A 26,666-nucleotide genomic window follows, 5' to 3' on the forward strand; every position below is an offset into this window, starting at 1 on the left:
TCAGTGTGGGGTGCTTAGCTGAGCAGAGAGCATAAGTATGGCCAGGCTGGATCTCTGGATCCCCCAGCCCTCCTCCCTGTCTCCAGGACCTGAGCGTGATGTGTAGGGGTGGAGGTGTCTGCAGAGCTGCCAACTGGAAGGAAGGTGGCACAGGAACTCCCAGGACACCACGGGGATCCCCGAGGCAGGGCGAACGGGGCGAGGGTGGGGAAGGATGAACTCTCTAACATCTCCCCGCCCCTTGCCTCCCAGATCTGGCCAGGTCCCCTTCTGGCATGGCCCTAGGTCCCGAGTTCCCTCCCGAGTCAGCAAGGACAAGCTGAACAGGTCCTGAGCCGGTGGGGAATAGAGAAACGCCCTGCAAGCTGCCCAGGCCCACAAACAAAAGAAATGGGTTCTGCCCACTGGCCCGAGGAATAGTAGACGGAAAGCGGGGACGCTGCCCCCTACCCCGAAGGCCCGGACACCTGGCGACGCACACCGGCCCGCTCACGCGGGAGCCGGCGAGAGAGGGCGGCGTGAGCGCGCGCGGGGGGTCTCACGCTGCTCGGCCGCGCGGCGCGCATGCTCAGTCGGGCAGCTCTCCGGGCGGGGCGGGGGAGCCGGCGCTCCGTGGCGGGGGGAGGAGCGCTCAAGCAGCCGCCCCTGACCCGAGCGGGCTCGGCCGCTGCTGCAGCGCTCAGCGCCTGGGCCCTGCCGAAGCCGGGTCTAGCATGTGCTGCGGCTCCCCAGCGGTGGCGGCGGCTCCTCTGCAGCAGCCTCAGCAACAGCGGCCGCCATGGCCAAGCCCAGCGTGGAGCTCACCCGCGAGTTGCAAGGTACGAGGCTGCCTCGGTCTCCGGGACGCCCCGTCCGGGAGCATCCCAGACCCAGCGCGTTCCTCCCCGCGGTGCACCCCAGCCCGGTGTCTCACACCCCTCACCCCATGCATCCCGGCTCCAAGGCAGCCCCTGCATCCCAGTCCGGGCATCGCTGTCCCCGGAGCATCCTCCGCTGCCTGCCTCGCCTCACCCGGTCGGGACCTTCCTGTCCCGGAGCTGCCCGTCCCGCCCTTCGGTGACAGGTGCAGTTCCCTGGCGCTCTCTGGGGCTGACTCTCGGCGTTCCTGGCCCACCTTCCGCGAAGCGTCCAGTCTCCCCTCCGGAGAGTACCCGCTTCCCCGCCGGGCGGGGCCAAGCCCGCCCCTCCCGGCAATGGGAGCTGCCCCTGGTCCTGACCGCTGCGTGGCTTAACACCCTCCCTCCTCCCGGCCCCGCCCCGGAACTGGCCCTGAAGAGCCCCTTAGGAGCTGGGCAGCGCCCAGGCCAGTGGGGCAAAGAAGAGAGTCAGGGAAGAGGCCCTGGATTGGAGCTAAAACCAAGAGCAGGAGGGTCTCTGCAGCTCGCCTCCCACAGCCCCCGTCCCAGCCTGCCTCCTTCTAGCTACCCACCACCCACACATCAAGGCTGCTCCCGTTTGCATGGTTCTCAGACCTAGCCCAAACCCAGGCCCGGCCACCCAGCACTGCCACAACCCTGACCCCCAGAGACGGGAGCACAGGCTAGCCCACGCAAAGCGCAGGATGCTCATGGATACTCAGAGGCATGCTGCACCGTGGCGGTCTCCCACACCTGCACACACACACAGCACAATCATGAGACGTGTGTAAACACATCTTCACAGAGATGGCACCCCAGCACACGCGCGCGCACACACACACACATACACACACACTATATCTGGGTGGTTCTGCCAGCAGATGGTATGGGTCTCATTTAAACGTTAATTCTTCTCCCCGCCCAACACACAGGGAGGAACTGTCTGGCTCTGTGCCCCTTCCACAGCATACTCATTCACACTTACCTGTCCCCACCAATGCCACACTCAGACTCCCTGACATCTCCAGGAGGCATGCACACTCTCATAGTAAAGGCAGACACTCACACCCAGACCACCTTTAATATAGTCAAAGGGACACCCCACACCCCCACACACTGACTCACTGTGTATGTGTCAATGGCTGTTGTAGTGCATGGGTTGGAAATTCTTCACACCCTTAGAAGTGTAAGACACACCCTCCCACAGACAGTCAGCAACCGTCCCCTGACTCAGGGACATCAGGAGCCAGAGTTTTCTCCATATTCTACTCCTTCTCTAATAGGAAGAGAAAAGCCAAAAAGAAAGAGTGTGAAAAGTCACCCAAGCAGGAAAGGCCTCTGTCCCTGTCCTCCCTTCTTTGTCTCTCTGATTCTCTCTCATCCCATTTGACCCTGACCCTGCCTCTATCTGGAGAGCGCTGGGAGGTGGAGGTGGCCAGGGTAAGGGGAAGCTCTGAGCAGGCTCCCACTCACCCTCAGACAGTATCCGGAGGTGCCTGAGCCAAGGGGCCGTGCTCCAACAACATCGTGTGAAGTTGGAGACAAAACCCAAGAAGTTTGAGGACCGAGTGCTGGTGAGGGCACTGGGCATGTGGGGAGGCAGGAGATGGCTTGCAAGGGCAGCTGGCCAGGAGAGGGCAGGGAGCTGGGGGGACAGAGGAGACAGAAGTGGGTGGACACTGAAGAGACAAAACCTGGGGGGAGGAGGCAGGGCTGGACTGTGTTGATGTCCAAAAGTCTAGGGTAGGGCATCGGGTTGGGGGGACAATCCAAGAGCAGAGCTGAAGGGCTTAAGGAGGGCAGGGCCACTAGGGCCCAGAAGCTGCCATGAACCACCGACATTCTTTTCCTCTCTCTGCAGGCCTTGACCTCCTGGCGCCTCCACCTCTTCCCCCTTAAAGTCCCAGCCAAGGTGAGTTGGGCTGAGGAGCAGGAGAGCACCTGGCATTCTCCCTACCTCCCGAGCCTGGCAACCCGGGTCCTTACCAGGAGCTGAGCATCTCCATCCCTCCTAGGTGGAGAGCTCCTTCAATGTCCTGGAGATCCGTGCCTTCAACACGCTCAGTCAGAACCAGGTGAGTACCAGGGCTCTGGGCCCCACTACTGGGCCAGCTGGAGGAAGGAGCAGAGAGGAGGGAGTCTGAGGCTCTGATGCTTCCTCTCCCCCAGATCCTGGTGGAGACGGAGCGTGGCATGGTGAGCATGAGGCTGCCATCAGCTGAAAGTGTGGACCAGGTGACACGACATGTGAGCTCTGCCCTGTCCAAGGTCTGCCCTGGCCCTGGGTGAGTGGCAAATGAGGGGTCTCTTAAGGCATTAGATGAGAGGGAGAGTTCTCCTTCCCTTCCTCCTTCCCCTGGACCAGGGCTGAGAAGAGCTCTTATGTCCCCACTCCTGGTTTTTCCTGGGATGCAGGAGCTGTAACGGGGAAAGAATTGAGAGCCTCCTTCCAGCCCTCTCTGGAATGACTTGTTTGTTTTCCAGGTGTTTGATCCGGCGTGGAAACGCAGACACCCCAGAGGGGCCCCGAGACACATCCCCCAACTCTGAGACTTCCACATCTACCACCCACAGTGTCTGCGGTGAGCAGGGGCAGATGTGAGGAAAGTAGGCACTCCACCATCTTGGCCCATGACCACAGCCCTTTGTGCACTGGGTGTTGCCTGCGTGGGATTGCTTTGCCTGCCCTAAGGACTCCCAGCTCCCAGACCTCAGGAAGTTCACGGCATAGCAAGAACCAAGAGCACTGCCAATTAAAGTGAACTTGACTGTTCTTGAATCCAAGCCTATTCCCCATCTCCTTACCCTCGTGGAACCAGCCTATCTCCTGCCCCACAGGTGGCTTCTCTGAGACCTACGCTGCTCTGTGTGACTACAATGGGTTACACTGCCGTGAGGAGGTTCAATGGGTACGTTGGACAGGGACCCCATAGGGAACAAGTGGGGCCTGGAGGGAGGGGGCTAAGGAGGAAGTGGGGAAGGTGTGAGCCAGTTCCACCTCTCCAAGGATGTGGACACCATCTACCATGCTGAAGATAACCGGGAGTTCAATCTCTTGGATTTCAGCCACTTGGAGAGCCGGTAAGCAGATGGGGCGGAGACTCCACCCTCAAATTCCCAACTTCAGCCCAACCCCAGCCCTTCCCAGGAGCACCCTTCTGGTCCCACAGCCCCAGCTCTAACTCCCCAATTCCATCCCATCCCCATCTACCCATCTAGGCCTTCCCCAGCCCAATTACCTATCCTTGGTCTCTTCTTTTCTGACCCAGCCATCTGCTCACCACTTTCCTGTCCCCTTCCATATCCCCACAGAGACTTGGCCCTAATGGTAGCAGCCCTGGCCTACAACCAGTGGTTCACCAAACTCTACTGCAAGGACTTGCGACTGGTAGGAACTAGGAGGGGCTGGTGAGGTGGGGAGGAGTAGTGTCCCCCTTGGCCCCTGATCACAAGACTCCCTCTGTCCTCAGGGCTCTGAAGTGCTAGAACAGGTGCTACATACCCTGAGCAAGTCGGGGAGCCTCGAAGAGCTGGTGCTGGACAACGCCGGGCTTAAGACGTGAGGCCAGCCTCCTCCTTGGGCAGTAGTGCACCCTTAATGTAGTTTTAGAGTCCCAGAACCTCAGAGCATGATGCAGGCCTCTGGACTATCTTATCCAGTGCCTCTCTTTACAGAAGAGGAGACCAAGGCCAAAAGAGGGCACAAAGCAATTCGGAGATCAAGCTAGGACTCAGACCCAAGCCTCCTGACCCCCAGCTCCATGGCCTTTCCCCAGGATGTTCCATGCCCTGTCCTCTTTTTCCATTAACTACCAAGCAGGGTGGGCTGCTCCAGTCTTGAGGACCCAAAGCTGACCTTTGTCTCAGCACAACTTCCTAAGGTGTGGAATGCCCCCAGGTACTCTGGAGTGGTGACAAGCTCCCCGGCAGGCCCTGAGCTCTTCCCCTGTTGTGGGGACCTCTGAACATTGCAGCCCCAGCCAGGCAGGCAGGTAGAGGAGGAGGGGAAGCCCAGAGGCTGGGACCTGGAGCTCAGCTCAGGACAAATCCTTCCTCCCCTTCCCTGAAGGGATTTTGTCCAGAAGCTGGCCGGGGTGTTTGGGGAGAACGGGAGCTGTGTGCTGCATGCCCTCACTCTGTCCCACAACCCCATCGAGGACAAGGGTGAGCCCCAGCCCTGAATCCTGTCCCTATCACAATGCAGACCCCTGTCCTAGCCCAGAACCCAACCAGGTCTGAACAGCAGCTCTCCAGCCTGATTCCAGCCCCTGCCCTGAAACCTCCATCCTTGACCCAAGGCCTGTACCCTACTCGAGCCCCCAACCTGACTCTGTGCCACCCGCGCCCACTGCCCTGCCCCTCACTGGGCCCGTTTCTCTCTCCACTCCCCAGGCTTCTTCAGTCTGAGCCAGCAGCTCCTCTGCTTCCCCACTGGCCTCACCAAACTGTGCCTGGCCAAGACTGCCATTTCCCCTCGAGGTACTCACACCAGGACCCCTGACCTCTGACCCTACCCTGGTGCTGCCTGGAGTGTTGAGCTCCAGAGGTACACCCACACACTCACACACCATCTCAGGGATGGAAAAGTGAAAAGGAGCCACATTTGGGGAGCGGGGAAGAGTTATGTGCTGAGGGGAAGAGGTGGGGCTAGGGGCCAATCCAGTCCAGTGCCCACTATGCTCAGGGCTCCAGGCACTCGGCCAGACCTTCGGGGCCAACCCAGCATTTGCCAGCTCCCTTCGATATCTGGACCTGAGCAAGAACCCTGGGCTCCTCGCCACGGACGAGGCCAATGTGAGTCCTCAGAGCAGCCTCAGTCCCCTGAAGAAAGCATGCTCAAGCTTCAGGAGCTAGGAGGCCTTCTGCCCCATGGCCTCTGGGGGTGGCGAAACTCCGTCGTCCCTTCCCCTGCAATCTCTCTATCCTTCCTGCTCCAGGCCCTCTACAGTTTCCTGGCCCAACCCAATGCTCTGGTGCACCTGGACCTGTCAGGAACTGACTGCGTCATCGACTTGGTGAGCAGTTGGTGATGGGAAGCCAGTCCGAGGTGATGTGGGGAGACCAGAGTGGACCTCGGTCTCACCCCCCATCCCTGAGTACACAGGTGGACAGAGCTGTCTGGATGACTTCAGGTTCAGCTGAAGTATAAAGCAATGTCTGTAGTTCATACCTGTGCGGCACTTTATCCAGGCCACAAGGTTGTGCTTGCTGTGCTTAAAAGCCAGCCCTTGCTCCCTTCCCCAGCTGTGCGCCCTGGCACCCTCAGGGCAATGGATGCTTTTCCTGACTTGAACAAGGCACCTTAGGAGTCAATGGTGGCCCTGACTTTACACATCCACTGCCTGTGAGCAGCTCTATGCCCCTGTAAGCCAGGCAGGGAGTAGGCCCATGTTCCATAGGGGAGAAAACAGAGGCTTCAACAATCTGAGTGGGCATCTACAGTGGGGCTCACACAGGCTGACCACAGAGAGTGAAGAGCCAGGAACCTCGATGGGGAGGAAGGGGGAGTCCTTTCCTGCCACTCCCCACCCCCTTCCAGCTCCCCTGAGACCCACCGTGTCTCCCCCTACAGCTTCTCGGTGCCCTACTCCACGGCTGCTGCTCCCACCTCACCTACCTCAACCTGGCTCGCAACAGCTGCTCCCACAGGTGGGAGAGGAGGGGGAAGGGAGGACAGAGCAAGACATGGCCAACCCCCTCCCTCACTGACCCCAGGGGTCTTTCCACAGGAAGGGTCGAGAGTCCCCGCCGGCCTTCAAGCAGTTCTTCAGCAGCGCCTACACACTGAGCCACGTCAACCTGTCAGCCACAAAGCTGCCCCTGGAGGCCCTCAGGTCGGGTGGGTGCAGGGTTGGGGGCGCATCCAAGGGAACCACGGGGAGCGGGGAGAGGTAAAGGAGGGCCTGCTGACCTCCCTCCCACAGGGCGCTGCTTCAGGGCCTCTCCCTCAACAGTCACCTCAGTGACCTACACCTGGATCTCAGCAGCTGTGAGGTGAGCCGTCAGTCCCCAACCCCTCTGCCGGCCTCTGACCCATGTGTATTTCTCGGACCTAAGTCAAACCCTGGCTCCATCTAGCCTCTGTGCTGACCCTCTGCGACCCCCTGACCTGGCCACACCACCACTTTCCCCTCTCAGTCTGGGGTCTGTGGCCCTCTTTTCCAGAGGCCATTCACTCTCAGTCTCTAGTATCTCTGCCCTTGAAGCTTTGGGGTGGGAGATACCAGACTTTTCCACCAGAGGGCAGGAGCAAGCTGTCTCAGGAATAGCAGCCTTTCTGGCCTAAGCGGGGGAAGCCAGCTCTAGGGAGGATCTGGTATGGGGAAAGAGTCTCCCTGATTTTACACCCAGATCCTGGCATGAATTTGATTTCTGGTGTGACTACTCTATCCTAAGCCTTAAAGGTGCCCTATCCCCCACCCCAACTCCTGCCTTCCACCCCTCACCTTGTCCCTGCAGCTCCGCTCAGCGGGAGCCCAAGCCTTGCAGGAGCAGCTGGGAGCTGTCACCTGTGTAGGCAGCCTGGATCTGTCGGACAATGGTGAGTAGTGGTGCCTCACTTCCCTGGGGCCGGGGAGAACAGGGACCTGGAGCATGCAGAAGCAGCCCTGAGGGGACACCAGTCAGCCTCAGGCCTCAAGGCCAGGCCTCTCCCGTCTGCTCACCAGGGTTCGACTCGGACCTCCTGACACTGGTGCCGGCACTTGGCAAGAACAAGTCCCTCAAGCACCTGTTTTTGGGCAAGAACTTCAATGTCAAGGCCAAGTGAGGCCCCCTTTCCGTGCCCACAGACCCTTATCCCATCATTCACCCATCCTCTTGGCTCACCGTGTTACCTCTGGCCACCTCTCTCCTCCTCCAATAGCATGACCCCAGCCCCTCCCCTCCTACTCTGAGCCCCACCTCCCTGCAGGACCCTGGAGGAGATCCTCCACAAGCTGGTGCAGCTAATCCAGGAAGAGGACTGTGTGAGTGCCTGGGCCTGGGAGGGGACCTGCAGTCGGAGGAGGCTGTGGGACTGGGCCCAACCCCCCCTTGCCCACACAGTCCCTGCAGTCACTGTCGGTGGCAGACTCCCGGCTGAAGCTTCGCACCAGCATCCTCATCAATGCCCTGGGCAGCAACACCTGCCTGGCCAAGGTGGATCTGAGCGGCAATGGCATGGAGGACATCGGGGCCAAGATGCTGTCTAAGGCCTTGCAGATAAACTCCTCCCTCAGGTGGGGCCCACACTGGGTCCCCCTGACCTGGAGCCCCAGCCCTTCCCCATATATATACAATCCCCCTGCTTGCCTTGATGCTCTGGACCCCAGCTTTCAGAAGACCCCCAACCCCAGAACCATCTCTGAGTCATCCTTATTGCCCCAAGAGGATTGTGTCCCTGGCCCCTAGTAGGGACCCAGGGGGAGGGATGCTAAACTGGTGCTTACCCTCCCCCCAGAACTATCCTATGGGATCGGAACAATACATCTGCCCTGGGCTTCCTGGACATCGCAAGGGCCCTGGAGAGGTGAGTAGACCATGCTTCTGCCCTAATCCAAGTCCCCAGCCTCCCTGTGCCTGGATCAGGCCTAAACTACTCTTGCCCCACCCTAGCCCCTTTGACCTATTTGCACAGAAATTTTAGGAAGGGCCATGGAAGAGAGAAATGATGAGCAAGGGGGCTGGCGGGCTGCTCACCAACAGAGGAGGCAGGGGCCTCCCATCCTCACCTGTTCCCACCCAGCTGTGCCCCTGTGTCCCACAGCAACCACACGCTGCGCTTCATGTCCTTCCCCGTGAGCGACATCTCCCAAGCCTATCGCAGCGCCCCTGAGCGCACGGAGGACGTCTGGCAGAAGGTACAGGGTGCTATCCTAAGCAGGGTGGGACAGCAAGGGGCAGGGCGCAGCCCACATCCCCAGGCCCTGACCCACCAACCCCATCATCTCCAGATCCAATGGTGCTTAGTGAGGAACAACCACTCCCAGACGTGCCCCCAGGAGCAGGCCTTCAGGTTGCAGCAGGGCCTGGTGACCAGCAGCGCCGAGCAAGTAAACGTTTCCCTCTGGGACACAGGGGGCATACCTGGGGCATGCAGGGCACAGGTGTGATGTGATGGAAAATTGAGTGGGGGGAGCATGAAGAGGCACTGCATGGTGCCTGTCACTGGACTGAACCATGTGGGGAAGCAAAAAGAGAGGGCATGCCAGATATGGGCTTCAAACATACGTGGGCGAACAGCAGGAGTGCACAGGACTCTGGGAGCTCAGCTGAGTATTCAGAAAGGCTGTAGCAAGGGGGACCAGGCCAGCCAGAGACATCACCTCCACCACTGCCAGCACCAGTAGCACTGCCTAAGGGGTCCCACCTGCGAAGATGTGGAAGCAGGGGTCCCCTTGACACCCCTGCCACTGTGCTCCAGATGCTGCAGCGGCTGTGTGGACGAGTGCAGGAGGAGGTGCGGGCCCTGAGACTCTGCCCCCTGGAGCCCGTGCAGGATGAGCTACTCTACGCTCGGGACCTCATCAAAGATGCCAAGAACTCCCGGGCGGTGAGCCCTCCACAGGCTACCCTTCCCCTGAAGTCTGGAGAACCCAAGAAGGCCGACCATGCTAAGCCATGCCAGCCCTGCCCTGTGCATCTGCCTTCCTAGCCCAGGGACCCCGGAGATCTACCAAGTCCTGGTTCTGGCCTGCTAATCATAACCCCTTCCTTCTCCAGCTGTTTCCCAGCCTCTATGAGCTGGGCCACGTACTGGCCAATGACGGGCCTGTGCGGCAGAGGCTGGAATCAGTAGCAAGCGAGGTGTCCAAAGCTGTGGACAAGGAGCTGCAGGCAAGTCCTGGAGGAGGGAGGAAGCCATGGTGGGAACCCAGTGTTGACTGAGGCCCTAGGCCCAGAGCTAAAGTCAGAGCTGGGAGACTACTGGAGGGCCAGGAGGACATGCGCAGAGTTGAGACCACCCACAGTCCCACGTTACCAAGGCATTGCTGCAATATCAGGCTTGGATTTTTTTCTGCGAGCTTTGATGTTAGTCCCTGAACTCTGAGCCCACCCCCTCTGGATTTGGATCCTTGGACTGACTCCCCCTGTCTATATGGTAGGGTAGAAGGAGCACTGACCAGAAAGTAGGGAAGCCTTAGTGTCCAAGGCTCTGCCACTAACGGTTTTGTGACCTTAGGTGGGTCCCTTGGTCTCAGCATGAGGGGCTGAAATAGATAGTCTCCCCTGCTGTGGTGCCACCCCTGACCCTGTCCCCCTTGGGCCTCTGGCCTCCCTTTCCCCCATACTAGGTGATCCTGGAGTCCATGGTCAGCCTGACACAGGAGTTATGCCCTGTGGCCATGCGGGTGGCCGAGGGGCACAACAAGATGCTGAGCAATGTGGCGGAGCGTGTCACAGTGCCCCGGAACTTCATCCGAGGGGCACTGCTGGAGCAAGCAGGACAGGACATTCAGAACAAGCTGGAGTGAGAGGCGAAGGGCAGGGCTGGGGGCTGAGCTGGATTTGGCCGAGATCACTTAGGGACTTGGGACTGGAGAGCTATCAGCAATGAATAATGAATGGCACAATCTCCATTACAAGGATCAATCTTTAACCAAATGCAACCTTGCTATTTAGGGTCTGACTGGTCTTTGCCCTAGAAATCTAAGTGCTGAGCTGGGGTTTAGGAGCCAAAGGTTGTGCCCACACAGGTGTACACACACATACCCACACAAATACACCAGGAATGGGATAGCAGGCCTCCTCGGAGGCATGGACAAAGAGAAGTCCCTAAGTTGGGTGCGTGGAAGCACTGTCTTCCTCCCAGTTTTCGTTGCCCCTAGAGCTCTTTCATTCTGGGTCTGGGTGCCACCACTCACCAAAGCAAAGGAAAAGTACTACACATATCCATGAAACAGCTAGGTCCAAGGAAGGGTCTTTTCTACCCTCACAGTAGCAACTAGCAGGGTTTAGTTAGTCAGCACCCCAATTACCTAGCTCTGTTCCGCTGGGGCTCCAGGGGCCTGACCTAGGGCCCCCTTGCTCCTTCTTCTCCTCGAATTCCTCTTTCCCCACACATAGTTGGGCTGGGGGCTCCGGGGTGGGACTAGGTCTGTATTTATGGACAAATGAGTGTCGCGGGCTAGGCTGCCTCCTTCAGCAGCCACATGCGCTCCATGGGCAGACAGACCAGGCCAGCTGGCCATTCTCTCAGGCCTCTGGGAAAGGGAGTGGCTCAGGGGCCATGCGAGGGACTGAGGTACTACTGTTCTGAGTAGCCCCACCTGTGCCCACAGTGAAGTCAAGCTCTCAGTCGTCACCTACCTAACCAACTCCATAGTGGATGAGATCCTGCAAGAGCTCTACCACTCCCACAAGAGCCTGGTAAGGCTTCTGCAGCCTGGTCTGACTCGGGCACACCCTCTACCCCACATTATCCTATCTCCCTAATCACCCTCCCCTTCAAGGCCCTGGGAGGTGGGCAGCTTCCTTGGAATTCTGTTCACACCTGCCCTTCCCCAGGCCCGGCACCTGACCCAGCTAAGGACGCTGTCAGATCCACCAGGGTGCCCAGGCCAAGGGCAGGATCTGTCCTCCCGGGGCCGAGGCCGGAACCATGACCACGAGGAGACCACGGATGATGAACTTGGGACCAACATTGTGAGCCCCCCGCTCCCTGCTCCTCCTTAATAACCGGGGCCCTGCCCTTAAACCTGCACAACACTGTCCCCTTCCACTGCTCTGGACTCCCCTGGCCACCTCCCTGAGCCTGGCCTTCTGCCCCCAATCCCAATCCAACCCAACCTCTTCCCTCATCCCAATGCCTCAGCCCTCTGAGGAGCAAGGGGCAGGATGGGCTCAAATAAGGTTTCATGATGAATGGATGGCTCTGGCCCTGCCACTCGTCTTCATTTCTGCAGGACACCATGGCCATCAAAAAGCAGAAACGCTGCCGCAAGATCCGGCCGGTGTCTGCCTTCATCAGTGAGTCTCCCAGCCTCCGTTCTCATGGACTCCAGACTCCCACCCTCCATAGCCCCTCTTTCCCTTGATTTTTTCTCTGTCTCCCCATCCTGCTTGCTCCCCATTCCTCTGCTAGTCCCTCTAATGCTACTGTCTTTGCAGGCGGGAGCCCTCAGGACATGGAAAGCCAACTGGGGAACCTGGGAATCCCCCCTGGCTGGTTCTCAGGACTCGGGGGCAGCCAGCCCACAGCTACTGGCTCCTGGGAAGGTCTATCTGAGCTGCCCACTCATGGTTACAAACTAAGGCATCAAACACAAGGGAGGCCCCGCCCCCCCAGGACCACACCTCCAGGACCTGGTCGGCCCAGTGTGAGTCCCTAAGGCCTCACAAGAGGATCCCCTTCACTTAGTGATGCCAGAGCCAGAGGTTTTACCTTTAGGACCCAAATTCCAGAAACAATAGCCTTGAGGGATTGGGCAGGAGCCCAGGCATGCCAGTGAACAGATGAGGGATTGTCCAGTTTGTATGAGAGCTAGACCTTGTCACAGATAAGAAATCTCTGTCTGCCGGGCAGTGTCATTCTTATTTTGGTGAAGGATAGAGCCACCAAAAACACCAAGAGCTACCAAGCTTAGGAAACACTGGGTGAACTGAAGTCTAAATGTCCATAAATGTCCAAGCCCAAAGGGGAATGCTCTGAGTGGATGGGAGGTGGGGATTCCTGACCTAGATGAGATGTCCCACGGGACTTTCCTCCCAGCAGATGCCAGCACCTGGGACTCGTCAAGAGAATGGGATGGCCACCCGCCTGGATGAGGGGCTGGAGGACTTCTTCAGCCGAAGGGTCATGGAGGAAAGTTCCAGGTGTGATGCCTAAAAACACTCCCATTTTCAGCAGGCCCCAAGGCCCTAGAAGGGCTCCTGTGTCCTCCTACCTCCCACGGGAGTCTCTATAACAACAGTGCCCAAAGCCAGTCTCCGTGGGACATTTCCCCACATTGTCATCCTTCCCCACCCAGCCCTCAGGGCCCATGACCTCTGCATCTTCTCAGGACAGCTGGGAAGAATGAGGCCAGAGTGAAACACCACAGTGGATGAGAGGGAGGTGGGGAGCAGCCCTGGGACAGGTTACCCATTAGTGCTGAGAGGCCTGGGAGGTAGTATTCACTGTCACTGTCCTGCAGACTGCCCAGGGTCTGTCCAGGAGGAGCCGGGTCACTTGGAGAAGCTGAGAGGAGATGCGGGGGAGGTGCCTGGGAAGAAACAGTCAGTCTGTGGGAAAGGCTGCTGGAGGATTACAACGGGACAGGAAAGGCAAGGGCATCATCTCCCTGAGAACGAAGTGGAAAGGGCTGCAGTGCAGCAGGAGAGACCAGATGAGAGGAAAGCAGGTTTATCAGACCCAGGATCGAACTTGCATCTGGCATTTGTTGCTAACTTACCCTGATTCTCCCCAGCTACCCCCGGACTCTGAGGACCGTGCGGCCAGGACTCTCAGAGCCACCGCTGCCTCCACTCCAGAAGAAAAGGCGCCGGGGCCTGTTTCACTTTCGCAGGCCCCGGAGCTTCAAGGGGGACAGGGGGCCGGGGTCCCCCACCACTGGACTCCTCCTCCCTCCACCCCCACCCCCTCCCCCGACTCAGGAGAGCCCCCCTAGCCCAGACCCCCCAAGCCTCGGCAATAACTCCTCTCCCTGCTGGAGCCCAGAGGAGGAGAGCGGCCTCCTGCCTGGATTTGGTGGGGGCCGGGGGCCTTCCTTCTGCAGGAAGATGGTAAGTGAGGCAGGGGGTGCTGTGTCTTCCCCTCTTCCTGCCCCACACTTAACCCAATCTCCTACCCCACCCCAAGCTTAATGGGAAAATGCTAGGACCCAGGGTTCTCAGGAACACTGGTTTCAATTCTCCTCTCCTTGAGAGTGGACTAAGACCCAGTGGCCAAGAGCATGCTGGGAGTGCTATATGCGAATGCAGGTGTTGGAAGGACTCTTCAGAGGGTCTCCGCAGGGCTTCCCCAGGGCTGGGGACTCAGTAAGGCAGGGGTCCTCCTGACAACTCCCTCGCAGCCTGGGGAGCTCCCTTCCACTGGGAACTGCTAATAAATAAGAGACCTTGTTCTAGGGCACTGAGGTGTCGGAGCCAGGGGAGGGGGGCCCAGCCCCTGGGATAGCACAGCAGCCACGGGTTCACGGTGTTGCCCTTCCTGGGTTGGAAAGAGCCAAGGGTTGGAGCTTCGATGGGAAACGAGAGGTGAGTGGAGCCTGGGACAACAAACTGTGGGTCCTGAGGGTACCTGTCCACCACCCTCTCCTTCCCACTCCCTCATCCCTGGTGGTTCAGTAGGGAAAGCAGATGCTTTGGCATTAGAAGATGTTAGCTGCTGTTCAGCCCCCACCACACACTTGCCATGGAGCCCTGGACTGGTCACTTAACCTCTTGAAACTTCTTCTTCTTTACTGTAAAATGAGGGGTTATAAAAATACTTATCTCTAGAGCTCTGTTTCCCAAGCCATGGTAACTTGATTATAACCTTTGCGACTGATTTTTACCTGAAGTATTACTTACATCGTATTTTTATTTAAATTAACTCACTTTTTTTTAACTTAGGCTAGACCTAGGCATTATCATCTTTAAAATCACAGGCTTTTTGAATGAGTCATGTTTTTTTCTACTACACATAAAATACATGTGTAACTATAAAGATGGAAGTATACTCATTTGTGTAAGTCATTTCTTGTGCCCCTGGGGAGGTATGGGTGCCATTCTTTGGAAAACAGTCTAAGTGTCTAGGGACTAATGACATGAGAATGACGTGGGAGATGCTAGAGCAGAAGCCCTTTGTCACCTGCAGTCCTGCCACAGAGGAGACTTTCTTACGACCTGACCCACTGTTCTTTCAGGGCCCAGGCCCAGACCAGGAGGGCAGCACCCAGGCCTGGCAGAAACGGCGCTCTTCGGATGATGCAGGTAAGAACAGTGACATCCAAGCCCTTCCTTTGACCCCTCTCTCGGGGGTCAAATTTACCTTTTTCCTTTCTCCTTCTCTCTTTCTCATCCCTTCTCTCTACTCCAGGGCCTGGATCCTGGAAGCCCCCACCACCACCCCAAAGCACCAAACCAAGCTTCAGTGCCATGCGCCGAGCAGAGGCCACGTGGCACATAGGTATGGAAAGCCTCCTCTCAGGCAGCAGTACTGAAAGCCCAGGGTGTGTCCAGAGAAACAGAAGCCCATGGCCCCTGTGCTGGGGAATGTATGGCCAAGGTGGGCCAATGAGAAGTCAACACAGTGAAAATGTTTAAGGATATTTACAAAGCTACATCCAAAAGAGACAACCCAATCCAAAGAAAGCGTCTACAGAACAAAAGCGGCTTCTCCAGTGTTAGCAGACAGGAGCAATGCTTTGTGGATGGCTCTGGTGAATTCTCTAGAGCAGGTGCAGCCTCTGGTCACCGTCAGCACAGTGGCAGCCTCTGTAGAGAAGGCTTCTCTCTGCACCTTGCTGGGAAGAGGGTGGGCAAGTCAAACTGCCAGCAAGCACCAGCTATGCCAGGCCCACCTCACACATTCCAGCCTCCTCCAGAAGTCGTTTATCAACTCACCCTCAGCTCACACAGAAAGGTGCCCCAAACACGGGCAAGAGCTCTGCCTCGGAGGTCAGAAACCTGCAGTATTAGTCCTTCTCAGCCACCCACGACTTTACACAAGTCATTTACTTTCTGGCCCCATGACTGGAGGAGTGAAAGGGAGGGGATTATCCCAGGCATGACACTTCCCTCCTGCTGGCCTCAGTGCACCTTCCACTTAGGGAGTCACTAAAGAAAAGTTGGTCAGCTCAGCATCAACTCCAGTTGCCAAAGGCCTGGACTATGACCCTCCAGCAATACTGACATAAACAAAATCTCCCTGTTAATGGTGACACCCCCTCAGCCTCTTCCACTCCCATCACCAGGCTAGGGCGTAAGGGCTGAAAAGAGCTAAGAGCTGAGCTGGCTGGTCTGGCTTGAGCCGCATGCTCCCCACTGTCCCATCCCACCCATTCTGCATCTGCCCCTCTCTCCCCTGTAGTGCAGAACCAGGCGAGCCTGAGACTTGGAGTGCCTGTGCCCTTGCCTCCTCCTCCAAGGCCAACCCAGCACTGGGGGCATCTTTGCTGATTTTTTCCATCCCATGCACAGGCTAATTAAAGCGCCCAAAGTAGGGCTCCATCTTTCATTTAGGAAACCGCAATAGTCAGTTAGTCAGTTGCCCCACTGCACAAACACCTCACAGATGCACACGTAGACAACACTTTCCAGTGTCAGACCCACAGGCTCATGTTGCTTAAAGGCCACCGGGGCGGGGGATGAGTGTGCCAGGGCACCCCTCCATCTAAATCAGACTTTCAGACAGAGTTCTGGGAATGCCAGGCTGCAGCCTTGGCAGAGCCCCCAGGGCACTGCAGCCTGGATGGGCAGCATGCCTGTGGACCCAGCAGGCCCTGGGCCCTGGCTCTGCCCCAGCAGGAAAGGGGTCGGGCACTGCTCTGCAAGACGGACAATTAGGCCAGAGTCCCCTCCAGAGGTGATGGCCTCAGGATGATCCTGGGAAACAAGGGCTAAGGAGCGTGGACATAGAAAGGCACATGAAAGGCCAGGCGCAGTGGCTCACGCCTGTAATCCCAGCACTTTGGGAGACGAGGCGGGTGGATCACGAGGTCAAGAGATCAAGACTATCCTGGCCAACATGGTGAAACCCCATCTCTACTAAAAATACAAAAATTAGCTGGGCGTGGTGGTGGGTGCCTGTAATCCCAGCTACTCGGGAGGCTGAGGCAGGAGAATCACTTGAACCCGAGAGGTGGAGGTTGCAGTGAGCCGAGATTGCGCCACTGCACTCCAGCCTGGGCAACAGAGCAAGACTCCATTTAAAAAAAAAAAAAAAAAGGTACATAAAAGGCAGAGACATAGGAGCAAATGGGATAGGAGCAAATGGGCTTGGAGGGAGAAAGTCCTGGCCTCCAGGGCTTCAGTGGAGAGAGGAGACAGGGGCAGGAGCTATGCAAGAATGCCTTTTCCTGCAGCTTCTCCTCTCTCTCATCCCCAGCTGAAGAGAGTGCCCCCAACCACAGCTGCCAGAGTCCCAGCCCAGCCTCCCAAGATGGGGAAGAGGAGAAGGAGGGGACCCTCTTCCCAGAGAGGACACTTCCAGCTAGGAATGCCAAGGTGAGGGGCCAGCAAGATGGGTGGGGGAGGCACTTTGATGAGGCAAAGGGACTAACTGACCCAGCATCTTCCTTCCTCTGCCAGCTACAGGACCCTGCTCTAGCTCCACGGCCTCCCAAGCCAGTGGCTGTGCCCAGGGGCCGCCGGCCTCCCCAGGAGCCAGGGGTCAGGGAGGAGGCTGAGGCTGGGGATGCAACTCCAGGAGGCAACAAACCCCAGCTGAGGCTGGGATCACAGCAAGACCAAGAGGAGCCCGAAGTCCAAGGTCTGCCACCCTGGCTGAAAGGGGGGCTCAGGGCACCTCTAGGACTTTGCTGTCCACATCAGGTCCTCTTCCAGAGCATGGAATGAGTGAAACCAGGAGTCACAGCCTGGATGAGCATCCCAGCCTGACCCCCACTCCTGTGTTAGGCCTGCCTTGATTGTTATTTCAGGGCCCCCTGATCCAGGCCGGCGGACTGCCCCACTGAAACCCAAGAGGACACGGCGGGCACAGTCCTGTGACAAGCTGGAACCTGATAGAAGACGGCCTCCTGACCCCACAGGTGCTGGTGGTGAGAGGGCAAGTCCCCCTTCCCACCTATCTGTCCAACATGACACCCCTCGAAGCCCCAACACCAGGTGGCTGGCTGTCCCTGCCCAGGAAACAGGACTCCCTGGATTTGTCCCCAGCAGGAACCAGTGAGCCAGGAACAGACTGACAACTGCCACAACACCCTCCTCAGCCCTCGACATGTGCCTCACAAGGACTCAGACCCCTAGCCACCCCCAGTCCCCCAGGGCCTCCTGCCAGCTCCTGTCCTACAGGGGCAAGATGGCAGGACCAGGCATGGGGGAGCTGGAGACAGGGACTAGAACAGAGGGAGCCACCTGGAGAGATGGAGGCTGTCAATGCCTGCCTCGATGCCTCTCTCTGCAGAGAGCTTCTGGGTGGGGGCTTGTCTCCTCCCCCAGGAGGGTGGATCTCTGTCCCTCTATCCCCAGGGACTCTCTCCCCACTTGTATAGAATAAAAAAAACAAAATCACTGCCTGCCTCGAGTCTCTGCTATCTTCCCCATTCACTGCCTCCACCTTCTGCTCCTTTGCCACAAACCCTCGGAGCTTGGCCACAGTGGAGAAAAGTGAGAAACATTCCACAGGGATAGACTTGGGGTTCTTAGAGGAGCAGGAGAAAAAACAGAGAACTGTCGAGGGAAGGGGACTGATAAGTCCCCAAGTCAAGGTGGGTGTTATGCACAGGGTCAGGGCTGAGCTCCCTGGAGAAGGAACCAAAAGGACAGAAACCAACACCAATGTCTGTCCAGCTTTTGGGGGTGTAATGGGATTGGAAGCCCCAGTGTACCAGAGGGACACTGGGGAGCAGTGCGTGCGTGTGTGTGTGTGTGTGTGTGTGTGTGTGTGTACATGCGCATGCACACTAATGGGGGAATTACATGATGTTGTGTCGTCCTGGGGGCACCCTCACTAGTCAGAAATCTCAATAGCAGAGTGGCTTGCAGGTGAACAGAAGTCTCTGTGGCATGAGGTCAACAACTAAAGTCGCTGCCTCCCATGGTGTCCTAGCAAATACTGTCTTGGCATTCAAGATCCCACTCAAAAGCCCCTTTCTCTGTGAAGCCCTTCCTGATGGCTTCCCCACTCATCCATATCGCACCCTGCCTTAACGTGCTCTCACTGCATCCTGAGCAGGTCCGTAACATTGCACCTGTCACACTTAATTGCATATGTGTATTGGCTTATCCTCTCTCTGTCTCTCTGTTCCACATACATCTGCCTCCCCCAGGGGCAGAGGCTGTGTCTTAATCACCTGTGTAGCCCCAGCACCTGGCACAGTGCCTGACACCCAGGAGATGCTCAATAAATGGCTGCTACATTAATACATGAGCAGCTTAAGGGGATGGAGGGTGAAAGTAAATGCTCTTGCATACTCATCGCAGACCACAATGTGCCCAAACGTCTTCACATGTGGTTTGCAGCTCCCCAAGCAACTGCTTACTTCCCTTAATTACTGATTTCACCAGTAATGACTTGTTTTGTTTCCTTAAGATCTGTGCATGGCGCAGCCCCTCCCACAAGGGTAAGGCCGTATAGGTTGAATCTCCGGGGGTGTTGGGTATATTGTGGCACTGGGAAGAAGCCTTGGGAGTCAGTCCTTCAGCACATGCCCTCATGTGACTAGGATATGAGGTTGGGTGTCCTTAAGCAATTATGTCCATTTCCTGTGTCTCCTTATAAAATGGTGGCTAGGGAACTGGACGTCATTCTCAAAGCTATGACGTTCAGCAAGGTACGTGATGGTTTTTAAGGAGCACGGGAAGATCTACATTCTGCTGTATTCCGGGTTAGTGTGAGTGAGTACATGTGTGACAAGGACAGCCCGGTGTTCCTGTCTATGTGACTGCAGATATCCTTAGCTAGTATAACAATGTTGAAAGTGATGTGAGAAGGGGTATGTTTCCCAATGTGTATCGGCCGGGGGCTGTAACTGTCATGGTGTCACAGTGAGTTTATGTACTGGCGCCTGTGTGTGTCAAGATATGTGTGAGCCTGTGAGTCGTGGGTGCATGTGTCGCCATCATTTCTCTGTGTGAATGTGTATGCATGCACCACTGCAATGTGCGCATCTCTGTAATTCTGGGTGTGGGTGTGGTGTGAAGGGGAAGATGTGTGTCACTGTGTCTGTAGGGGTCCTGCCTCTAAGCCACCCCTAGCCCGCCCTCTTCCCCTGGTTCTGTGGCTCCCTCCCAGGCTGTGGCCCTGCCCCTTCCCTCTTCTCCCTCCCAATCCATCCATGCGGGGGGAGCTGGTGCTGCGCCCCCCCCACCCCTCCCCATCCAGGCCCCATAAATAGCAGCAGAGCCGGAGTTGGAGCCAGCGCCAGCGGCTGGAGCAGCAAGGGAGTCAGGGCCAGGGCCAGAGAGCCGGAGAGAGGAGCCCCCGACCGAGAGCCCAGGTGAGCCCACCCTTCCTCCCCAGCCCAGCCCCAGCCCAGCCCAGCTTGGCCCAGTCTCCATAACAACGTATCCTGGAGCCCACAGAGAGATCCCAGCCCTGCCCAATCCCTTCACCACCACAAGCCCCTGCCTATCTCAGGGACCCCCCAAGAACTGGGAGACTTGTGGCTGGAAAGCAGAGATCCCTCTCCCCCAGCCCAGACCCTCCCTCACATATCCAGAAAGGCACACATTGTGGGGAGGTAGATACCCAGCCAGAGAAAGGTCCCAGTTCTGAGGGAGGTACAGGAACTGTCACACCCTCCTGGAAACGGACACACAACATGGGGGGACTGACACGGAAGGTGGGGCACTCAGACACACCAATGCACACTCACTCGGGGAAGCATGACATGAGATCGGACAGCCTCACCCTGAGATCTGTACAGACACAGATAGATGGACTGACCGGCCATGAACTCGGGCCGGCATACCCCTGCCTGCTTCAGCCCGAGGCTTGGTAGCACTGCTGGGGGAAGGTGGCATGCGTGCATCCCACGGGCAGCATGGAGGGAGCCACGACTCCCCAAAAATCCTGTCGCTAAGAGACAGTGCCAGTGCTGCCAAGAAGTGTGAAAACAGGGGAGGTGGGGAGGGATGTGAGGCTTGTCATAGTTGGAGCTCCTGCCAGGAGCCTGAAAGAGCTTTCAGTAGAGCCCTGGTCCTGCCTCCCAGCCCACCACCCCTCCTTTTCCATCAGCTAGCCAGTAGGGGAATGGGGGCAGGGGGTGGATAGGGATACCCCAGCAGGGGACTTTCCAACCTGTCTCCTGCCCACTGCAGACTCCACTTCTGAGACCCATCCTCTTCAGACCTCCAGGGGCCTCTTCACCCCCTGCCCCACCCCCTTGCCCTAGTTTAGCTCCCTCGTGCCAAGACTGAGTGCAGCGCTGGCTCCAACACCAGTCGGGAAATAGCAGAAGGTGCTGAGGCCGCAGAAAGTATAGATCAATCGATGGCCTAGGAGCCAAGACTGCCAGGAACATCCCCACCCCAACCCTTCAGCCCTCTCCAGCCCCATCCATGCATACCTAGGCCAGCAGCACAGGGCTTCTGTGCAGGAGTGGGAGGCTCTGGTCCACTGACCTCCCCTGCTCAGAGCTCTGGTGAAGCTGAGCAGAGGGCAGGGGAAGCAGGAGGTTCGTGAGGCCCCCGGGTCTAGGGAAGAAGGTTAAGGGGGGTGAGGCCCAGGGACCCCAGAGGATAGACCCCTCTCTGCTGCCAGGTGTTCCCTTTCCAGGGTCAAGGACACCTGCTCTGTCCCCACAGTGACATGTCGGACCCTGAGATGGGATGGGTGCCTGAGCCCCCAACCATGACGCTGGGGGCCTCTCGGGTGGAGCTGCGGGTGTCCTGCCATGGCCTCCTGGACCGGGACACACTCACCAAACCCCATCCCTGCGTGCTGCTCAAGCTCTACTCTGATGAGCAGTGGGTGGAGGTGAGAGCAGCTCAGGTTTCTCCTTAACTAACCTGGGTTAAGCTTGGGAAGGAGGGAGGCTGGGTGGGAGCAGTGAAAGCCTTGTAGGGAAATGTGTGGACTCTGCAGTGCCTTCTCGAGGCCGCTTGTGTAACCTTGGAGATGGGGTCCCGGAGGGGACTGAGATTGCCCCAGAGGCAGCGGGGTTGCTCCCAAAGGCCTCATGATAGCCCAGTGGACTGAGGGTCCAGTGGGCAGGCAGTACCCCAAGCTCAGGGATCAGCTTAGGAAGAGAAGAGCTGGTTGCTGGGGACGTGGGGGCCCAAGAAGAGCTGGCATGACTAGGGTAGTCCAGGGCAGGGAAAAGTATCCTTGGTTCCCAGAGAACCCTTGCCTCCCTTCAACTGCTACCACAGGTAGAGCGCACGGAGGTGCTTCGCTCCTGTTCCAGCCCTGTCTTCTCCCGGGTGCTGGCCCTCGAGTATTTTTTTGAGGAGAAGCAGCCCCTGCAGTTCCACGTGTTCGATGCCGAGGATGGAGCCACCAGCCCCCGAAATGATACCTTCCTCGGCTCTACAGAGTGCACCTTGGGCCAGGTCTGCATTCTCAGCCTCCCCGGCTACCCTAGCCTACCTCCATCAGCTTTGCCTCTGGACACCGAAATGAGAGAAAACATGAGCTCTAGAGCTAGTTCAACCCAGCCTTGGCTCCCATCTCTGCCATTCACTAGCTGTGCAGCCTCAGGAAAGATACTTAACCTCTCTGAGTCTTACTTTTCCTATCAAAAAAATGGGGGAGTGGTCAGAGTGCTTCCCTCTTCAGACTACTGTGAAAATTGAACCCAACCCTAGCCCAAGTCAAAGTTCCAACCCTTGTGGACGCTCAGAGCATTTATTATTCCATCCCTTGTACGTGGCCAAGGCAGATGGGGTTGTCACAGCTGGGTCTCCCTCCACCTCCATCCCCAGATTGTGTCACAAACCAAGATCACTAAGCCATTGCTGCTGAAGAATGGGAAGACTGCGGGCAAGTCCACCATCACGGTAAGCAAGATCGCCTGTACTCACCCTTGGTCCAGGTATTCAATGCCCCTGCATGGACACCTATGGAGACATCATGCCCAGGACCACCCCCACCTAAGGGAAAGGGGATGGGGTGGCCCTTGTGGTAGGGATAGAGGAGTCCTGCCACTCGCATCCCCCTTGCAGATCGTGGCTGAGGAGGTTTCTGGCACAAACGACTATGTGCAACTCACCTTCAGAGCCCACAAGCTGGACAACAAGGTTGGAACCCCAGAGTCCAGGCCCCCAACTCCCCGGTCAGTCCTAGGCCTCCTACTCAAGACAGATCCCAGGAGCCCAGGCCTGCTCCTTTCCCAGTGTGAGCCCATCCCCCACCCTCCTTGCAGCTCTCACCAGCCTCAGGGACCCTTTCTCCTGTATCTTCAGGATCTATTCAGCAAGTCTGACCCTTTCATGGAAATCTATAAGACCAACGGGGACCAAAGTGATCAGCTGGTCTGGAGAACTGAGGTTGGTGCCTGGGGCTATGGGGATGAAGGGAGGGAGAGCAAAGTAAGAAAACCCAGACAGGAGCTGACCAGCCACCTGGTGCCTCTCCAAGGTGGTGAAGAACAACCTGAACCCCAGCTGGGAGCCATTTCGCCTGTCCCTGCATTCCCTGTGCAGCTGTGATGTCCACCGACCTCTCAAGGTGAAGTCCCAGCCAGGCAAGCACGCCTACTTGGAGCAGCCAGTCTGCTATCTAAGACCTTTCCCCTGCTTGTGGCAAGCCTCTCTCCTCTCCCCCATGTGATAAGCACATCCCACTGTGGGATAAATAACAGGTTACAGCTCTATGTTAAACTTCCCACATGTGTGCCTTTTATCAGTCCCTGGCAGATTGAGCCAAAGAACAAAGTTCAGCAGGTGGCTTCTCTGGGCAGGTTGAGGATGTCTGTTTGGGCCTCAAGACTGTGAGGCCCCTGCCTCTGAGTCCCCCTACTCACCGTGAACACTGCAGAGCATCTCCAACCTGACCCTACTCCTCCCCCTGCCTTCTCAGTTCCTGGTATATGACTATGACTCCAGTGGGAAGCATGACTTCATCGGCGAGTTCACCAGCACTTTCCAGGAGATGCAGGAAGGGACGGCAAACCCTGGGCAGGAGGTGCCACAAATACCCCACCCCCAGAATCCCCACCCAGATCCCTGGGAGAGTCCTGGGGGTGATTCTGAAGAGACTTCCATAGGAAGTGGAGAGGGTGGAAAGCACCTGGGCTCAGCTGAAGGACTGAGCCATGGGGGTCTTGCTTTGGGAGGCTCTGCTGGAAAGGAGAAAGAGGGGTCACCTGATGGATTTGTGACCCTGAACTTGTGGGGTGGGGTCTAGATGCAGTGGGACTGTATCAACCCCAAGTATCGGGACAAGAAGAAGAATTACAAGAGCTCAGGGACGGTAGTGCTGGCCCAGTGCACGGTAAATTTCACTTCCTGCTTCAAGCCTTGCCCCAGCCCCTGCCCCTACCACCCTCTCAGGTTCAACCCTTCCCTTGTTTCAAAGACCAGTTTCTCTGCTTCTGGAAACTGGGAACCCTTGCCCTATCTCACCCCCAACTGCAACCCAAAAAACTCTGGCTCCCCCATGTTCCCCACAGAAGCCCTACCCATGCTCCCTCCTCAAAGGACCACCCCATCCCCTCACCTTACCCCTCTCCCTACCTCCAGGTGGAGAAGGTACACACCTTCCTGGATTACATCATGGGTGGCTGCCAGATCAGCTTCACGGTAAAGACTCAGAGGGAGGGCACACAGGCAAGAGGGAGGGGCTGAGTCCATAGTGAATGGAAGGAGCCCAGAGTCTCCACTGCCCCCACTTGGGCTGCTCACGAGCCTTTGCATTGTCAGCTTATGCACCCCCCATCATTATGTGGCTACCTGTAGCCTCCCCCCCAACTCATCTTAGTCCTCCCTACAGATGCCAGCTCTGGCCTAGGCAATCTGGTGGCTCTCATGGCTGCAGCATGACCTTTTTCCCACCCCTACCCAGGTGGCCATCGACTTCACCGCCTCCAATGGGGACCCGAGGAGCAGCCAGTCCCTGCACTGCCTCAGCCCCCGACAGCCCAACCACTACCTGCAGGCCCTGCGTGCAGTGGGAGGCATCTGCCAGGACTATGACAGGTAGGAGGGAGTGGGGCGGGAGGGAACAGGCAGGGAGGCCTTGCCCGACGGATTCCACAGCCTTTTCTTCTCCCCAGTGATAAGCGGTTCCCAGCTTTTGGCTTTGGGGCTCGAATCCCCCCCAACTTCGAGGTAGGCTAGATGTGAGGGAAGGAAGGAGATGGGGGCGTGTCAGTCAGGAAGAAAAGGCAGGCCCTCACTGCTCCCGCCTTGCCCTCGCAGGTGTCCCATGACTTTGCTATCAACTTTGACCCGGAAAATCCTGAATGTGAAGGTAAAAGGGGAGATTTTCACCTGCCCCACCTCGCCCTAGACATACCCCACACAGGAGCACAGACTCCATTCCCAAGGGCCCAGCTTCCTGTCCCTTCCACCCATCCCAGGCCTGTCTTCATCAGGTGAGGCTTCCAGGGCTGAGGCCCAGCATCTGCCCCCAACTCTCCCCACCAAGGGACCGTCCAACTCTCCCACTGCTTAATGAAGGAACTCGAGGGGAGGGCAGTCCTCAGACCTGGAAGCACTTCCTTGCTTTAAGGAGTGTCAAGAAGAGGCCCTGCTCATTTCTGCCAGCTTCTCAACTTCTCTTCACCCACAGAGATCTCAGGGGTCATCGCCTCCTACCGTCGTTGCCTGCCCCAGATCCAGCTCTACGGCCCCACCAACGTGGCCCCCATCATCAACCGTGTGGCTGAGCCGGCCCAGCGGGAGCAGAGCACCGGCCAAGCCACGGTAGGAAGACATGGTGGGCAAACAGGAGCTACCCCATGTGTCTTCAAGTGGTGCCAGGGCCAGGGCCTGCACCTGGGTAGAAACGCTGTCAATGCCCTTGCACACAAAGCCAACCCTTCCACCCTCTCTGCTCGCCCTCAGAAGTATTCGGTGCTGCTGGTGCTCACTGACGGTGTGGTGAGCGACATGGCTGAGACTCGCACTGCTATCGTGCGTGCCTCCCGCCTGCCCATGTCCATCATCATTGTGGGCGTGGGCAATGCTGACTTCTCTGACATGCGGCTGCTGGATGGCGACGACGGTCCCTTGCGCTGCCCCCGAGGGGTGCCTGCAGCCCGAGACATTGTCCAGTTTGTGCCCTTCCGAGACTTCAAGGATGTGAGTCCCCTGGGCCCCTTCCAGCTGAAGGATTCCTCAGCTTCTCATCCCCCCAAATCTGACCTTCGTCTTCCATCATTTGATGTCCTGCTAAGGATGCTGGAGCCTAACTGGCCACCCTGAAGCCCCACTTCTCCCTCAATTGACCCTGCCTGCCCTACTCTTCCTCCCACCCCTAACCACATCACTGTCCCCACCCTAGGCTGCCCCCTCTGCACTCGCCAAGTGTGTCCTGGCTGAGGTGCCACGGCAGGTGGTGGAGTACTACGCCAGCCAGGGCATCAGCCCTGGGGCTCCCAGGCCCTGCACACTGGCCACGACTCCCAGCCCTAGCCCATGACTGCTACCCTCCGGACCGACACTCCCTCAGCCTCTCAGTGAGTCCTGGGGGGTCCAAAGGAGTGGACACAGGGGGTGCAAAGTGGGGCTCGGTAGGGCCCATCTAGGCTGGGTGTAGTGTAGAAGAGAGTGTTTATGACTCTCCTCCCACTCCCAGGTGCCTGTCCTGACCCTCGTGACTCCGGTGACCAATGCCTCCACCTCTTGGACCAGCTGTGCCCCCTGGGTTCTGGACGTGAGTGGTGGGCCCTGCTCCTATCTCTCCAAACCCCACACCTTTAATGCTGTGGCCCCTCAGTGACTTCCTTGGGTGATCCTGACTTTCTAGCCATTAATAAAGAGAACTGCTCCTAGCACCTCAGCCTCTAACCATCATGCCTCAGATGCCCACTGGGCAGCCTGCAGCACACCCACACACACCATAAGAAATGAGGACCAGCACCTTTCAAAATCTGAGACAGAGCTCCCCAGGCAGGCTGCTGTCTCTGCAGTCTTACCCCAACTATGTGCCAGTGGGATCTGAGGAGCCCCCACCCTGACCTCCCAACCCCAGGGGGTCTACACACCATGGAGGTTAATTACAGGAGATACGAGGATAATTAGGGGCTGTCAGGGGGGCGGGCTGAAGCTTTCTTA

The 26,666-nt window shown here is 57.7% G+C and overlaps 2 protein-coding genes across 2 annotated transcripts; both read left to right on the forward strand.

Annotated features, from left to right (window-relative positions):
- The first annotated feature begins 36 nt into the window (after window positions 1-36).
- On the forward strand, window positions 37-18,019 carry CARMIL3 (capping protein regulator and myosin 1 linker 3). Its single transcript, XM_025392313.1, has 40 exons — window positions 37-818; window positions 2,337-2,431; window positions 2,719-2,769; window positions 2,873-2,932; window positions 3,027-3,142; window positions 3,342-3,439; window positions 3,696-3,766; window positions 3,865-3,938; window positions 4,170-4,245; window positions 4,328-4,416; window positions 4,927-5,021; window positions 5,250-5,336; window positions 5,542-5,651; window positions 5,795-5,872; window positions 6,430-6,506; window positions 6,587-6,691; window positions 6,782-6,851; window positions 7,317-7,398; window positions 7,526-7,622; window positions 7,771-7,825; window positions 7,905-8,077; window positions 8,299-8,367; window positions 8,605-8,698; window positions 8,792-8,890; window positions 9,262-9,390; window positions 9,561-9,674; window positions 10,133-10,308; window positions 11,120-11,207; window positions 11,346-11,483; window positions 11,744-11,807; window positions 11,949-12,157; window positions 12,553-12,653; window positions 13,247-13,562; window positions 13,908-14,036; window positions 14,687-14,753; window positions 14,860-14,949; window positions 16,870-16,988; window positions 17,073-17,253; window positions 17,423-17,533; window positions 17,664-18,019. The coding sequence occupies exons 1-40, from the start codon at window positions 779-781 to the stop codon at window positions 17,687-17,689; spliced, it is 4,119 nt and encodes a 1,372-aa protein (XP_025248098.1). The 5' UTR covers window positions 37-778; the 3' UTR covers window positions 17,690-18,019.
- A 1,264-nt stretch (window positions 18,020-19,283) lies between these two features.
- Window positions 19,284-26,399, forward strand: CPNE6 (copine 6). The gene is given in 19 exon segments (XM_025391592.1): window positions 19,284-19,310; window positions 19,312-19,330; window positions 19,828-19,942; window positions 21,252-21,423; window positions 21,819-21,998; window positions 22,371-22,445; window positions 22,611-22,685; window positions 22,851-22,934; window positions 23,026-23,115; window positions 23,467-23,571; window positions 23,794-23,880; window positions 24,129-24,188; window positions 24,451-24,584; window positions 24,662-24,716; window positions 24,807-24,858; window positions 25,180-25,313; window positions 25,455-25,691; window positions 25,894-26,068; window positions 26,188-26,399. Coding segments are annotated over 18 exon segments (1,839 nt in total). The 3' UTR covers window positions 26,032-26,068; window positions 26,188-26,399.
- Window positions 26,400-26,666: the final 267 nt, after the last annotated feature.

The sequence above is a fragment of the Theropithecus gelada genome, chromosome 7b, assembly GCF_003255815.1.
Source record: "Theropithecus gelada isolate Dixy chromosome 7b, Tgel_1.0, whole genome shotgun sequence".
In the NCBI taxonomy this organism is placed as follows: Eukaryota; Metazoa; Chordata; class Mammalia; order Primates; family Cercopithecidae; genus Theropithecus; species Theropithecus gelada.